Source organism: Mesoplodon mirus, assembly GCF_964341445.2.
Source record: "Mesoplodon mirus genome assembly, chromosome: 15".
NCBI classification, from domain to species: domain Eukaryota; kingdom Metazoa; phylum Chordata; class Mammalia; order Artiodactyla; family Ziphiidae; genus Mesoplodon; species Mesoplodon mirus.
In genome coordinates, this window is record NC_138991.1 from 12,659,227 (window position 1) to 12,674,610 (window position 15,384).

Genomic DNA, 15,384 nt, shown 5'->3' on the forward strand with positions numbered 1-15,384 from the left:
GAAAGGGGATGAGACTCGCCCAAGGTCACTTAGCATGTCCTCGTCAAGACAGAAAGCGAGCTCCCAGAACTGAGCCCTCTCCCTGCTGTCTCCTGCCATCTCTCCAAGTGGAAGGAAGGAGTTTTTTTTTTTTTTTTTTTTTTTTTTTGCGGTATGCGGGCCTCTCACTGTTGTGGCCTCTCCCGCTGCAGAGCACAGGCTCCGGATGCGCAGGCCCAGCGGCCATGGCTCACGGGCCCAGCCGCTCCGCGGCATATGGGATCCTCCCAGACCGGGGCACGAACCCGTATCCCCTGCATCGGCAGGCGGACTCTCAACCACTGCGCCACCAGGGAGGCCCGAAGGAAGGAGTTTTTAAGACCCATGAGCATTATTTCCTTTCCCCCATGAATTCCTAATCCAAGGGGCTACAGTTTTCAACCTGCAGCAGGGGCTGGAATTGTTAAAACTGAAAATGTATTGTCATGAAATATATTTCATGTAGTTGGCATGCATGGAGGTTTTCTTTACCACGCCGGGCAGCTTTTCAGTTCTGGGTTTTCGTGGACTTACAGATGTTTTTCGTTTCTTGTTTTTTTTTTTCTTTTCTTTTCTTTTTTCTCTTTCTTCTTCTTTCAAGTGGTGGTGGGTCTTGCTAGTGCCTCTTCATTTGCATCTTGCTGTCACCCTAGACAGGGCATGCAGGGACCCAGAACTGAAACACCGGGAAGTCTTGATAATGAGATCAGAGCTTGGCTTCCTGAGCTTTGATGGTGGTGCCTTGGGCAGAGGTCTGTGGACAGAGCCACAGCTGGCGCAGGATCAGCCCCTCCTGGAGCTGGGTGAGGTGTCCCCAGAAAGTGGGTGTGCTCCATGGGATCCAGCCCCCATGGGTGACGTTCCCATCCTCAAAGCTGCCTTTTTCTCTTTGTAGAGAAGACAACATGACTTTCTAACCCCATGTCTCCTTTTGAGCCTCCAGGAACCCCAAGTCACAGCAAGTAATGGGTATTGTCACTTCTTCCAGTGACAAATCCAGCTGTGTTTTCACTCTGTGGTTTTATGGATCCGTCTTCTTATGGCTGCATCCAGGAGCTCAAATGATGCCATCGAGCATCAGGCCCTTCCCGTCTCCTGGCTCAGATTTCCTCTGTGTCAGCTTTATTCCTGGGAGGCTCCCTTCTCCTGGTGGCAACATGGGCCTCCAGCAACCTCAGGCCTGTGTCTGATCAGCACGGCTACCAAGGGAGAAGAGAACATGTCTTTCCCCAATGTCCCAGGGCTCGTTGGGTCAGCTCGGGTCCCACAGGGATCAAACCCGCAGCCGTAGCAGTGAAAGCATGGAGTCCTAACCACTGGACTGCCAGGGAGTTCTCCACTATGCTCTCCTTGAGATGGTAGCTACGCCTGGGAGATGGAAGGCTCTCGAACACGCCCTGGGAGCTGGCCGGGAGTGGCCCCTCTTGGGCTCCAGGACGGGAGAGAGGACAGGGGAAAACCGGGGTCCCATCGCCTCCCCGTCTCGTGTCCTCTGCACCCTGTCTTCCTCTGCCTCTGGGCCTTGTGTTTTTCTCCTGGTCCTTTTCTGAATCTCAAGCAAAGCTGAGCAAGAAAGGGGGAGTTGGCTGCAGCCATGTTTCCTTGATGCCCGGTTTGGCCTGGAGTTTGAGGCCCAGTGCCCACACCTCTGGGGACACGATGGGGCCGCACAGAGCGGACACCAGCGGGCACCCTTTTGGTAAATGTGATGGGAGGGGAGCGGAAGTGGTGGGTTCCTCTGCTCTGACATCCTCTCTTCCAGGAAGCCCTCACCTCGAGCCCTGCTTGCAAAACCACACAGGGCTGGCAGGACGGATGTTGGGGAAGGGTTACCCAGCCTGGCTCTAGAGGGGTTTCCGCTGCTGATTCTCTGGGTGACCCCCACACACCCCCTCCCTTCTCTGCCCTCAGTGTTTTTAAGGAATACCCAGGGCCTGCCCCTGCTCAGACATTTCGTGTTTGTTCTAAGAGCCTACTTTTGGGGGTGTTCACGCCCTACTGGTACTGTTTCTGGAGGGGCCTGTGGATGTGGTGAGGTGTCTACCAGGTCCTGCTTTCTGGCTCTGTGGCCTTGGGCAAGAGGCCTTGCTTCTTTGTGCCTCAGTCTCCTCACCTGTAGAGTGAAGATAAAAACAGTACCTACCTCTTTGGGATGATTTGAGGATGAAATGATTTAAGAAACTGAAGTTTGGAACCGTGCTTGGTACACTTAGGAAGTGCTCAAGCACTAGCTTTTATGATTACTACGATGACTACGATTTTTACTGTTATTATTACTAGAAATAATAGTAAATGTAACAGCTATGATTAGTATGGAAATAATTACGACGATGATAAGTATTGTGTCCTTACTGATTACCAACACTTTTACATTCATCATTCCATTCGATCCACACAACAACCTTAGGATCTGATTGTGATCCCATTTCACAGATGTGCACACTTGGTCCACTTGGACCCTCTGAGGTCTTGTAGATCCAGAGGGTTTCCTCTTAGTTATGTGGTTCTCCCAAGATTCTTAACAAGCAGCTTTTGGGTTCCTTCCAGAAATACTGTTCTCAGGGCCAAGCCCTATAAGTTCATGTAGCTATTCCACTTTGGATGTGGATTCCAGGGTTTTCAACACCATAGTCTGTCTCTTTTGAACTTGACTCTGTTGTAACTTATTAAGACAGTGTGTTAAGTTCTGCACTGGGCAGGAGCCTCCTCACCTCCCTCCTTTTGCATGTGAGGCTTTTGTTAGTGCAGCTCAAGCTTCCATTAATTTTGAAGATACCTATATTTTATGCTTGTCTGGGGCTGACTGGGGACACCTTTGGGATTCCGAATCCTTGCAGTCTCTCTGGGATTGTGAAGCAGTAGAGACTCTTTCAAATACAAGGAATGGAAAAACTAGCTCAAACAGGCTTAATTAAAAAAAAAAAGAAGACCCCATGTAACTGAAAAGTATGTGGCTAGATGGTTTCGGGTGTGGCTAAATCCATGTGTCATTAGGGAATTGCCAAACTGTTTTCCAAAGCTGCTGCACCATTTTATATCTTCTCCTGCAATGTATGAGGATTCCAGTTTCTCTACATCCTCAAGAACACTTGTTATTGTTTGTCTTTTTGATGATAGCCATTTTGGGGGTGTGAAGTGGTGTCTCATTGTGGTTTTGTTTTGCATTTCTGTAATGACGAATGATATTGAGCATCTTTTCATGAGCTTATTGGCCATTTGTGTGTCGTCTTTGGAGAAATGTCTGTTTAAATCCTTTGCTTATTTTTTAATTGAGTTGTCTTTTTTTTTTAGTCAATCAATCAATCAATTAATTAATTAATTTTTTGGCTGCGTTGGGTCCTCGTTGCTGTGTGTGGACTTTGTTTTAGTTGCGGCGAGAGAGGGCTACCCTTTGTTATGGTACGCAGGCTTCTCATTGCGGTGGCTTCTCTTGTTGTGGAGCACGGGCTCTAGGCGTGTGGGCTCAGTAGTTGCAGCACATGGGCTCAGTAGTTGTGGCTCGCGGGCTCTAGAGTGCAGGCTCAGTATTTGCGGCGCACAGGCTTAGTTGCTCCGTGGCATATGGGATCTTCCCGGACCAGGGATCGAACCTGTGTCCCCTGCATTGGCAGGTGGATTCTCAACCACTGCGCCACCAGGGAAGCCCCCAGGGGCTACTTTTCATTGTGGTGCGCGGGCTTCTCATTGTGATGGCTTCTCTTGTGTGGAACACGGATTCTAGGCATGTGGGCATCAGGAGTTGTGGCACGCGGGCTCAGTAGTTGTGGCACACAGGCTTAGTTGCTCCATGGCATGTGGGATATTCCCGGACCAGGGATCAAACCTGTGTCCCCTGCATTGGCAGGCGGATTCTTAACCACTACGCCACCAGGGAAGTCCCTATGATCCACTTTGAGTTAATTTTTATGTGTAGTGTGAGGAAGGGGTCCAAATTTATTTTTTTGCATGTGGATACCCAGTTTTCTCAGCAGCATTTGTTGAAAAGACTGTCCTTTCCCCATTTAATTGTCTTAGCACCTTGTTAAAAATTTATTGACTATAAATGTAAGGATTTCTTTCTGGACTCTCACTTCTTTTCCATTGACCTATATGCCTATCCTTATGCCAGTACTATACCACCTCTTACGATTTGGAAAAAGAGTGTGCCAGTAAAGGGCACAGCAAGTGCAAAGGCCCAGAGGCAGGAATGGGCCCTGAGTTTGTGGCTGGGCAGAGTGGAGTCAACGCTCCCTTGTGAACCAAGACACCAAAGCCAATACCTTCCCCTCAGTTTTGGCCCAGCCAGGAACCTAGCCAGAAGGTCCTGCTCACTTTCAATTCTCCATGCTCAGCAGTGATCTCAGGCAGGAGGAGAGGTGGGAGCAGCCAGACGGAAGAGGGAAATAACCTTTTTCTCATTTTTACTAGCTAGTGGGTATTGGCAGCCCCTCAGGGAACCCATCAGTGGAGGATCGCTGAAATTCCAACTTCCAGGGGTTTGGGATGTGGTGGCAGTGCCTCCCAGGGTGTGACAGGCCCTAAAGCTCTTAGTCTTAAGAATAAGAGAACCGAGGCTTTGCACTTGTGGAGGGAGGTGGGAGGAGGTAGGATCCCAGGGACACAGGCTGGAGAAGCATGGAGTAGTGGTTAAAAACGTGGGCTCTGGACTTCAGTTGCATGGGTTTGAATTTTGGCTCCACCCCTTAGCAATCTTCGACCTTGGACAAGTGACCTCGCCTCTGGGTCCACCTCAGCTTCCTCATCTGTCACATGTATCAGGATATATTTTAGCTACAGTGACGGAGACCCGAAATAACAGTGACTTAACGTGTAATTTTATTTCTGTACAAAGCAGTCCAGGGTTTATGTTCTTCCACCCCTGGGTTCTCAGATGTTCACACCGTGTCCACGTTCCAGCCCAGGGAAAGGGGAGATGGGCAAGGAAAACGGAAGCTGCACACACCCCAGTGATCAGAACCTGTGTCCAGGTGGACGGGAATGTTGCCTTTATTCCGGGTGGCCTTGTGCTCAGCTAAGAATCTGTTCTGTTGCTTTTGACCAGAGATCGGCAAGCTTTTCCTTTAAAGGACCAGATAGTAAATATTACAGGCTTCACAGGCCGTATGGTCTCTGCCGCGACGATTCCACTCTGATGACGTGGCTACAAAGAAGTGAGGACAGCGGGGAAATGACTGACCGTAAAGCTTCGTTTATTGCAACAGGTGGTGGGTTGGACTTGGTTCGCAGGCTTTCATTTGACCCCCTGCTTTTTAGAAGGAGAGGATGCTGGATCTGCTTTGGCGGGTTGAGCCTCTGTCACTGCTCACTCGGAGGAAACAGGGAGCTGGCTGGGTACACTCCCCTTTCGTGCCTTGGCTGGCTTGACAGAGGTTCAGATGCTCAAAATTACTTACATTGGAGCATGGGGCTGGGGGTGCTTTGCGGAGTTCAACTGAATTCCCCATCATAGGTCACAGGCTTCGATCGTAGTTTTATCTGTGGACATGTCTACAAGCAGGCCGTCAGCTCCAGGAGAGTTGAGGCAGTGTCTGTGTCATCTGTGGCCTCAGCAGAGGGCCCAGCCTGAGGCCAGGTACACAGGAGGCCTCACTGGATGGATGAAAGGGGCACAGAGCTTCCTGGTTCCAGCCTTGAGCATCTCTTGCCTGGACCATTGCAGTAGCCACTAGCCCGTCTTCCTGCTTTTACATTCACTTTATGTTCCCTCCTGTGCATCTTCCACTTGGCGGTCAGAGGGGTTTTTTTTTTTTTTTTTTTTTTTTTTTTTTTTTTTTTTTTTTTTTTTGCTGTACGCGGGCCTCTCACTGTTGTGGCCTCTCCCGTCGCGGAGCACAGGCTCCGGACGCACAGGCCCAGCGGCCATGGCTCACGGGCCCAGCCGCTCCGCGGCACATGGGATCCTCCCAGACCGGGGCACGAACCCGCATCCCCTGCATCGGCAGGCGGACTCTCAACCACTGCGCCACCAGGGAGGCCCCAGAGGGGTTTTTTAAAAGCTAAATAAATTGGATGGTGTTAGGCCTCAGCTTATAACCCCCCATCACCTCCCCATGGCTCTTGGAATGAAACCCAGAGACCACACCCAGGCCTTACCTGATCTGTGTTTGGTGTGTGCGTCTGACCTCAGCACCCATCCTTCTCCTTGCTCACTCTGCTGCAGCTTCCCTGGCCTCCTTGCTGTTTCTCACTGCCTCAGGGCCTTTGCTTGTGCTCTTCTCTTGCCTCGAGTGCTGTTCCCACAGATGTTTGTATAGCCTGTGCCCTTACTTCATTCAGGTCTCCACCCTGAGGCCCTTCTCCTCAGAGAGACCTTCACGGACCAGTGCACCTCCCTCACTCTCTGTGCCTTCACTTGCCTGATGTTTCACCTGGCACTTAATCAATAATATAAATTATATTTACCAGAGAGGAAAGTATTCCTATTTAACTATCTGAAAGGTTATAAATAGTATAGACGTTCAGAGCACTAACCTCAGAGCCAGACTGGTTAGGCTCAAGTCTGCTCCGTGACCTCAGGCAGATGACCTGACCTCTCTGTGCCTCAGTTTTCAAATCTGTCAAATGAGGATAATAATAACTACCTTATAGGGTTGATGTGAGGATTGAGGGAGCTCAAAAAGAGTGTAAGCACTCACTAAATGCTAGCTCTTATTGTTACTGTTAGTGGTAATACTCAACTTCTGGACTGTTCTCTTGACTGTGAGCTCCCTGAGGGCCGTCTCAGTCTCTGTCCAGACCTCGGTGCTCTGGCACATACCTGTTGCTCAGTCTGTGTTTGTTGAGTGAGGAGTGAATGGAAATATGTCCCCTTTGTACAAAAAGCTCAACCCTCAGTGACCCGCCTGCCTCTCTCTTACTTCCTCCTTGAAGCCTTTCCGGCCACACTGTCCTTCCCCTTCTCTGATTTATCACGAGCGCTTTCACCACTTGGGGCTGTTGTTTGTGCCCCCTCCCCCCTTCCTTCCTTCCTCCCTCCATCCCTCCCTCCCCCTTCCCTGGGAGCACCTTTCCCAGCTCAGTTGCCTCCAGAGAGAGGGCTCCATCCTTCCCCACCCCTTGCTTCCTTTCTGGTCTGTCCCTGGGCCCAAGGCAGGTGCTCAGCAAACCCACAGGGTCCTGATGTTACAGAACATTTTATGTTCTCGGGCCATTAGGATCCGCTTTCCAGAAAAGAGGCTGTTCATGTTCAGGCAAAGAAGAAATGAAGTGACTAGAGAAGACCTATTTTTTTTTTTGCGGTGTGCGGGCCTCTCATTGCTGTGGCTTCTCCCGCTGCGGAGCACAGGCTCTGGACGCGCAGGCTCAGCGGCCATGGCTCACGGGCCCAGCTGCTCCGCGGCATGTGGGATCTTCCCGGACCGGGGCACGAACCCATGTCCTGCATCGGCAAGTGGACTCTCAACCACTGCGCCACCAGGGAAGCCCGAGAAGACCTATTTTTGGAGCTGGTGCTCCGCAGGGCATTCTCAGAACAACACCTGCCTGGCCCATTGCTGCTTGCGGGCCCTGCTAACGTGTATTGTCCTACGGAAGCAGGACTGATAATGGCCAGCGTAGACTGAGTGCTCACTGAGGCTGTACTTTCCCCCGGAGCTGCTTGTCCTGCAGTGTCTGATTTACCCCTCACCATGACCATGAGCAGAACCAGATGGCCGGGTTCAAATCCACATTCCTCCTCCTACTTCTTGGAGCCTTTGGACCATCCCACTGAGCCTCCATCTCCTCCTCTGTTAAATGGATAATAACAGAACCTACCTCCCAGGCACAGAGTAAAGGCTCATCATCACCATCCTCCCCCACATCACTGGTTTTCAGTCGATGAACCTGAGGCTTGACATGGAGGGCATCAGGCCCAAGGTCACCCAGCCGCCCAGGGGCGGAGCTAGCCCTTGAACCCATGTGGGACTGTACTGGGAACCAGCCCACTGGAGTGTCATATCTGTGATTTTTGAGGGAGCAGAGAGATGGAGAGATACTGGAACATCTGGGCATGTCAGGGCCAGATGATTGGAGAAACTTATCTCTGCCGGCGCGGTCCTGTGGGTTGAGTGACGCGCGGCCTGAAAATCTTCCCTGATATCTTGAGACCCAGCTGGTCTCTGCCGTCTCAGTTCCTTTCTCATCACGCTTACTATGGGGCTGAAACCCTTTGATTAAGACCGGCCTGACCTTTAGAATGTCCCAGCCTGTGCCGGTGGTGAGATGTGAGATCAGAGTGAGAAACAGTGGGGGAGGGGCTTACAGATTAAGCCCCCGACTGTCCTCTTTACATGTTTCCTCCACGTCCCTGTGAAGGCAAGGGATTCTTTATACCCATTTTACAGATGAGAAAAACTGGGGGCTAGGGAGGGGCAGTGTCTATGTCTACCTCTCTGGCCAACCGGTCTCTCTCTGTCTCTGTCTCTGTCTCTTTCTTCTCCTTCTCTCTCGCATTTACTCTCCTCCAGCCACACTGCCTCCTGGCTGTTTCTCTTACAGACCCCATACACTCCCACCATGCCCCTTTGCGTTTGCTGTTCCCGTTACCAGGCATGCCCTTCCCCCAGATTTTTGCAGGACTCTCTCCCTTGCTTTAACCAGACTCTCTGTTCAGATGTCACCCCCTCAGAGGGGCTTCCTTGACCTCCCTATTTGAAAGAACATCTCCTTTCCCAAGACCTTCTAGCCCCTTGTTCTGATGTGTCTTTGTAATATTTGTCACTGATTTTTCTTTATTTTGGCCACCTCCTTTATTAGAATGTAATAGCCACCAGATGAGGAATTTTTCTGTTTTATTAACAAATTTGTCCACAGACTCTAGAACACTGCCTGTGGTGGAGGAGCTGCTCAGGGGGCATTTATTAAATGAATGAATGAATGAGTGATGTTCTCCAGCTCCAGATCACACCGTTTGTCCAGAGTAGAGCTGGGACTTGGTTCAGGCCCGGGTGTCCTGGAGGCTGTTTGGTGCCCTCTGGGTTGATGTCCCTCATTCCTGCCCTCTCCTCTACCCTAGGAACTCGCCAAGAGGACCCCCGGCAAGCACCCCGACCACCCCGCAGTCCAGAGTGCCCTGCAGGCCATGAAGACTGTCTGTTCCAACATCAACGAGACCAAGAGGCAGATGGAGAAGCTGGAGGCCCTGGAGCAGCTGCAGTCGCACATCGAAGGCTGGGAGGTGTGTCTGGGGCAGGAGGAACCTTCTGGGCTGGGGACGGGCCCGGGGTGTGCACAACTTGGGTTCAGACTGTGGTCTGGGCACCAGATTTGGCCTGTAGCATATTTTGTTTGGCCTCCATGGTGTTTGAAAAAAAAAAAAAGTTTAATTATTTTTCAATCAGGTTCACATAAAATTCTAGATTTAAAGTTTCTCTTAAAAAATTGGTAACGCTGGGCCCCATTTTCCATGGCAAGAGCCTCTGGAGCCTCTAGTTTTCCTCCATCCCCACCACTCCCCAGTCACCCTCCTTCACATGTTGCCTGTCTGCCTGGTGTCCCTTGAGCTTTTGACGCCAAGGTCAAGGGAAGCTTTTTTTTTTTTTTTTTGCGTTATGTGGGCCTCTCACTGTTGTGGGCTCTCCCGTTGTGGAGCACAGGCTCCGGACACGCAGGCTCAGCGGCCATGGCTCACGGGCCCAGCCGCTCTGCGGCATGTGGGATCCTCCCGGACCAGGGCACAAACCCGTGTCCCCTGCATCGGCAGGTGGACTCTCAACCACTGCGCCACCAGGGAAGCCCTCAAGGGTAGCTTTTTAAGGGTTCACTCCAGGATAGAATTCTGGCTTTGACACTCCCTTACTGGGTGACTGTAGGCAAATGTCTTAACTTCTCTGAACTTCGGTTTCCTTATCTATACCTGCATATAGTCGGTACTCAATAAGTGATAGGTATGGATATTACTATGATGATGATTATTAAGGGATGGGATTCTTGAGATCTTCTGTTGTGTCTTCCTTAAATTATTAGAGCTGTTCTAAAAAATCTGTAGAATGAAATGGGAAAATCTGAATAAATAAAAAAGTCAATATCCGAGTAAGTACAGCTGGAATGGGAGATGAAGACTAAAGAGGAAAGACTCTTGGACACAGATAATTCTCTACATCATCTGCCTTAGACCCTTTGGATTTTCTGGCACTTGCTACATTTGGGATTTCCACTTCATCTCCCTGTGTTGGGGAGTCCTAAATGAGACTGTATAGCTACGAGGTTGAGGGTATGACTGCAGAGGGGAGGGACCTGTGTTCTGGAGGAGGTGGGTGTTGTGGATTAGTGTTTGTCATGTACCCACTCTCCTCTGCCTGGCCTTCCTGCCCGGCTGGAGAACAAATAGTTGCATTTCTCAGACTCCTTTGTAACTCAGGTTTGGGATATGATTGGCCAAGGTCAGATCCAGCTGCTTGAGATTTGGAAAGCAGGAGTGGGACGGAGGCCACCCTTGTGCGGTTTGTGCAGCAAAGCACAGCCCTGGTTGTGTCTGACTTTCTGTGATAGCATTTGCAGAGGGCCCGGTTTCCAGCTTCTGAGTGTCAAGAGGAAGGGCATCCATTGTGTTGTTGTGGGTGTGTATCTAGCAGGATGAGGTGGCTTTGTAGCTGATAGTTGAGGCAACGGCTTCTGAGGGCCTGGAAGCAGCTTGGGCAGCATTTCCCTAGAATATCAGCTTGGGCAGGTGGTGGTCTGATTCTCCTTTTCCCCAGTTGGAGCAGGGGCAGTGGCTTCCCTGGAGGGCCAGTTCTACAGTGTTCTTGGTTTTCTGGCAGCTGTGATTCTAGGCTCTTCTAACCCCTCCAAGGATTGGATAAGGCCCTCATTTCTTTCTGCTTAAAATGCATAGCTTGGTTTCTCTTCCTGCACCTGAAAATTGTGTCAGGATGTGTCCTCTGAGGAATCACATTTCACCTTCATGATGTCAGAGCTCTGATTTGGTTTCTTGTGATCCTCTCAGCCTTCCCCTCTATGGTTCCATGATGGCAGCAGCTCCAGGCATCATGTGTTCCAAAGCAGGAGGAGACAGGGGCTTGGCCAGGGCAGTGAGGGGGAGCCCTCCTCCCTAGTGGAGGAAAACCTTTCCCAGAAGCCCCTTTCCAACTCATTGGCCAGAAGTGCGTCACTTGGCTACTTTCAGCAAATATGCTAACCTAAAGAGCACATAGAGTGGACACGTTTAAACATCTGCCTGTTTGGGCTTTGAGCTTCCTGGCAGCCAAGGTAAAAATAGCAGGACACCTAAGTTACTTAACATTCATTGTCAAAAAAGGAACAAGCTGAGCAGTTCTTCTGGGTGACAGAGAGTTTCCTGGCATCCAGCTAGAAGGGAAATTTCTCACGTGAGCCTCTGTGGAGAGAGTATTAAGCAAGCAATTCGGCAGCCAGAGCAGAAGTGATTTCCAGATGCCTCCTGGTAAGGGCCTAGGGAAATAGGAACTAAGGGTCTTTGGGGTCCTTATTGACCCTGAAATATCTGCAGTTTGAGAATGGCCCTTATTTTGATCTCTGTCACTGGGTACAGTAGGAAATAAAGTGACCTAGAATAAAAATTGCTGGCAATTTACTGAGCACCTATGACACATTTTCAACACTAGAAGAGAGGGCAGTTGTTATCCCTGTTTTACAGATGAGAAAACTGAGGTGCAGGGTCTTGGCTTTGGGGCCCAGCCTTTTATTTTTTTTTAATTAAATTAATTAATTAATTAATTTTTGGCTGCATTGGGTCTTCGTTGCTGCACGTGGGCTTTCTCTAGTTGTGGCGAGCAGGGGCTACTCTTTGTTGCAGTGCACAGGCTTCTCTTTGCAGTGGCTTCTCTTGTTGTGGAGCACAGATTCGAGGCACACGGGCTTCACTAGTTGTGGCACATGGGCTCAGCAGTTGTGGCCTGTAGGCTCTAGAGCACAGGCTCAGTAGTTGTGGTGCACAGGCTTAGTTGCTCCACGGCATGTGAGATCTTCCCGGACCAGGGCTCGAACCTGTGTCCCCTGCATTGGTAGGCAGATTCTTAACCACTGCGCCACCAGGGAAGCCCCCAGCCTTTTAACTTACAGATTATCCTGCCTTATGCAAGTTTGTCCTACTCTCCTGGCCTCATTTTCCCCTACTTGTCTAATTTCAGAAATAACATCTCTGAAGTTATCTCCTGGCATCACTGTGAGGGTCAAGCGAAGGGTAGAACACGAATGTTCTTTGGAAAATGTGAAATGGTTTTCTGTATAGTAGAAAGGTTTTTAAGTTTAATCGTCAAGGTGACTTGGGAAAATAATACGTTCTAGCTAGAAAAAATAATGTTTAACAGTGAAGCTGCTTGTAATAGCTTCATGCCCTCAGTAGTTAGAACCTCAGGGGACAGTATGACTTACAGGTGTAGTTCACAGTGAACGATGGTGGTTGCAAATCCTGATTTCTGATTCTCTCCTTGATCCTTTCTAATCTTTTTTTTTTTTGCGGTACGCGGACCTCTCACTGTTGTGGCCTCTCCCGCTGCGGAGCACAGGCTCCAGACGCGCAGGCTCAGCGGCCATGGCTCACAGGCCCAGCCGCTCCGCAGGCATGTGGGATACTCCCGGACCGGGGCATGAACCCGTGTCCCCTGCATCGGCAGGCGGACTCTCAACCACTGCGCCACCAGGGAAACCCCATTTCTAATCTTTTTGTTTGACCTCTTGCCAATCTGATTAGAGGGCTGTCATCTCTCTTGGAATATGGCTGACAAGGGAATTATTTCTGGAGGAGAGGGAGTCTTTTCTTGGCCAGTTTCTTGCTGTGCGCTTGGGCTTGCATCATTAGTTTGATCTGAATCTCTGGGGTTTTTTGTTTTTTTGCTTTTTGGCCTGATCCTCTGTAAGCCAATTGTCCTTTTTAGCTGTGGGACTGGTTTAGTTAAAACCGGATAAGTTAATCCATAAATCCATTTTACTGAGCACAAGTAAATGGGAGTATGTCGCAACACTGTGGATGTGAGTGTATGAGCCCCCCCCCCCCCCGCTTGGTGGGGTACCTTTGCCTCAGTTTCCTCATCTGTACAGTCTGGCTAATGGCAGGATGCCCCACGGGTCACTTGAGGATTCAGGGAGTGGATACATGCAAAGCGCTCAGAACGGTGCTTTCTTTATTGGATCAGAGTAAACGCTCAATAAATGTCAGGAGGAGCCGTGGCAGCAAAGCAGGATTTCTTTCTTCATTTTTTTTAGATGGGAAAACATCATGCAACTTTGCCTAGGGCTCATACCAGTGTGGGCTGACCCTCCTGCAGAGGGACACTCCAGACATGGGCCCCGCAGACTTTGTGAGAAGCTCACGGTCATAAAAAGAAGTGCATGTTCTTAATAAGAAAGAAATAGAACACACCACCCTTGCTGGCTCTGGAAGCCCTGCTTTAAGAGACCACCAACTGCACTCACCCACGAGGGACAGAAGGAAATAGGGGTGAGGAAACATAAGACCATTAAAAAGAAGGACCATAGGGCTTCCCTGGTGGCGCAGTGGTTGAGAGTCCGCCTGTCAATGCAGGGGACATGGGTTCGTGCCCCAGTCTGGGAATATCCCACGTGCCGCAGAGCGGCTGGGCCCGTTAACCATGGCCGCTGAGCCTGCGCGTCCGGAGCCTGTGCTCTGCAATGGGAGAGGCCACAACAGTGAGAGGCCCGCGTACCGCAAAAAAAAAAGAAGGACCATAAATAGAAGTTCTCGTATGTCTTCCCACCCTCCCCGGGATGCCTTGTGCTCTCGCCCCTTCGAAGACCCCTGCTCTAGACCAACAACTGCATAAAAAAACCTTCAGGTTACCTTCTAGGAGGCAGCACAGGGTAGTAGAGGTGAGTGGATAGGATGGTGGGACCACCTGTCTGGGTTCAGGTCCCAGCTCACTCACTGACCAACTGTATGACCTTGAACAAGTCACTTCACTGCTCTGTGCCTCAGCTTCCTCATCTGTAAAGTGAGAGTCGTAAGGATGAACAGAGTTTTGTAAGATCCTTAGAACTGGAGTTGGTGGGTGGGAAGCCCTATGCCTGTGTTAGCTTTTGTCCTCTTCTCTGAATGTCACCACTTCAGTTCTGCACTGTCTGGAAGAGGACTCCAGCCCTGACGGGTGGACACCTTGATGCTCAGCCTCTTCCCTGTGTATCTGATCCTTAGCACCACCCCTGACCTGGGTTCAAGGATTCCGGGGAAACCGAGTGTCAGCTGGGCTTCTTAGCAGGCCTGGGGTGGAAGGGGCCTCCCCCTGTAGTGTCCTTGGCATTTCAGATGCAGTTTGCTGGGTGGTCCTTGGCCAAGGCCAGGGAGGCAGCTTCCCAGGCGGGGTGTGCTTCTTCTCTGCCGTCCCCTGACATTGGTCTAGGTCTGTGTGACCTCCAGGCTCTTGGGCCCTACAGCTGGGCCAGGTACTAGGTTCACATACAGTAAGTCTCCTATATACGAACGAGTTCCATTCCAAGAGTGTGTTTGTAAGTCCAGTTTGTTCACGAGTCCAACAAAGTTAGCCTAGGTACCCAACTTTTTTTTTCTTTAATTTATTTATTTTTGGCTGCGTTGGGTCTTCATTGCTGCGCACGGGCTTTCTCTAGTTGCAGAGAATGGGGGCTACTCTTCCTTGCGGTGCGCGGGCTTCTCATTGCGGTGGCTTCTCTTGTTGCGGAGCATGGGCTCTAGAGCGCAGGCTCAGTAGTTGTGGTACACAGGCTCAGCAGTTGTGGCTCACGGGTTCTAGAGCGCAGGCTCAGTAGTTGTGGCACACGGATTTAGTTGCTCCGCGGCAAGTGGGATCTTCCCAGACCAGGGCTCGAACCCGCGTCCCCTGCATTGGCAGGCGGATTCCTAACCACTGCGCCACCAGGGAAGCCCGGTACCCAACTTTTACAGATAACGCCAGACACGAAAACTAAGTTACGTGATTGGACATGCAAACACATGTTCACATCTTTGAAAGTTCACAACTTGAAGGTTCGTACCTAGGAGACTTACTGTACAAGCAGCCAAAATCTCCCTTTGGAGCCTGGAAGGGCTGGTGGGTGGACATGAGTGAGGTGGAGGAGACAGGAAGCACATGGTCTCGAAGGAACTGTTGAGTTGCTCTGTGCTCTGAGCTGGCCCATGGGCCACTGATGGAGTCTCATCAGCCAGGGAGTCACACTCTTCCTGTTTGCAAGGATGCTGGGGCTCCAGGGGGCTCTTCATCCCCTAGCCCCAGGGCAGTAGGGGCGCTACCTCGCTGGGTCGCTGTGCTGTGGGCATCACATATCTGCCTGTGGCACACAAGCGTCCAGGCTGTGATTTCTGTTAACGGGTGTATGCTTCTGTCCTGGGCTGCACAGCTCTTGATTGCAAAGAAGCTGGTTTTCCAGGACCCCGAGTGGGCCCCAGAGGGGGTCTCTGGCACCATTGGGCAAATGGAT

The 15,384-nt window shown here is 50.7% G+C and overlaps 1 protein-coding gene across 2 annotated transcripts in view; it reads left to right on the forward strand.

Moving 5' to 3' along the window:
• The window catches only part of PREX1 (phosphatidylinositol-3,4,5-trisphosphate dependent Rac exchange factor 1), a 195,003-nt gene that overhangs the window by 110,070 nt on the left and 69,549 nt on the right, over window positions 1-15,384 (forward strand). For both annotated transcript variants that reach the window (XM_082644314.1, XM_082644315.1), the window contains one exon: window positions 9,014-9,175. In XM_082644314.1, coding sequence (XP_082500440.1) covers window positions 9,014-9,175 — 162 coding nt within the window. The remainder of the gene's footprint in view (window positions 1-9,013; window positions 9,176-15,384) is intronic.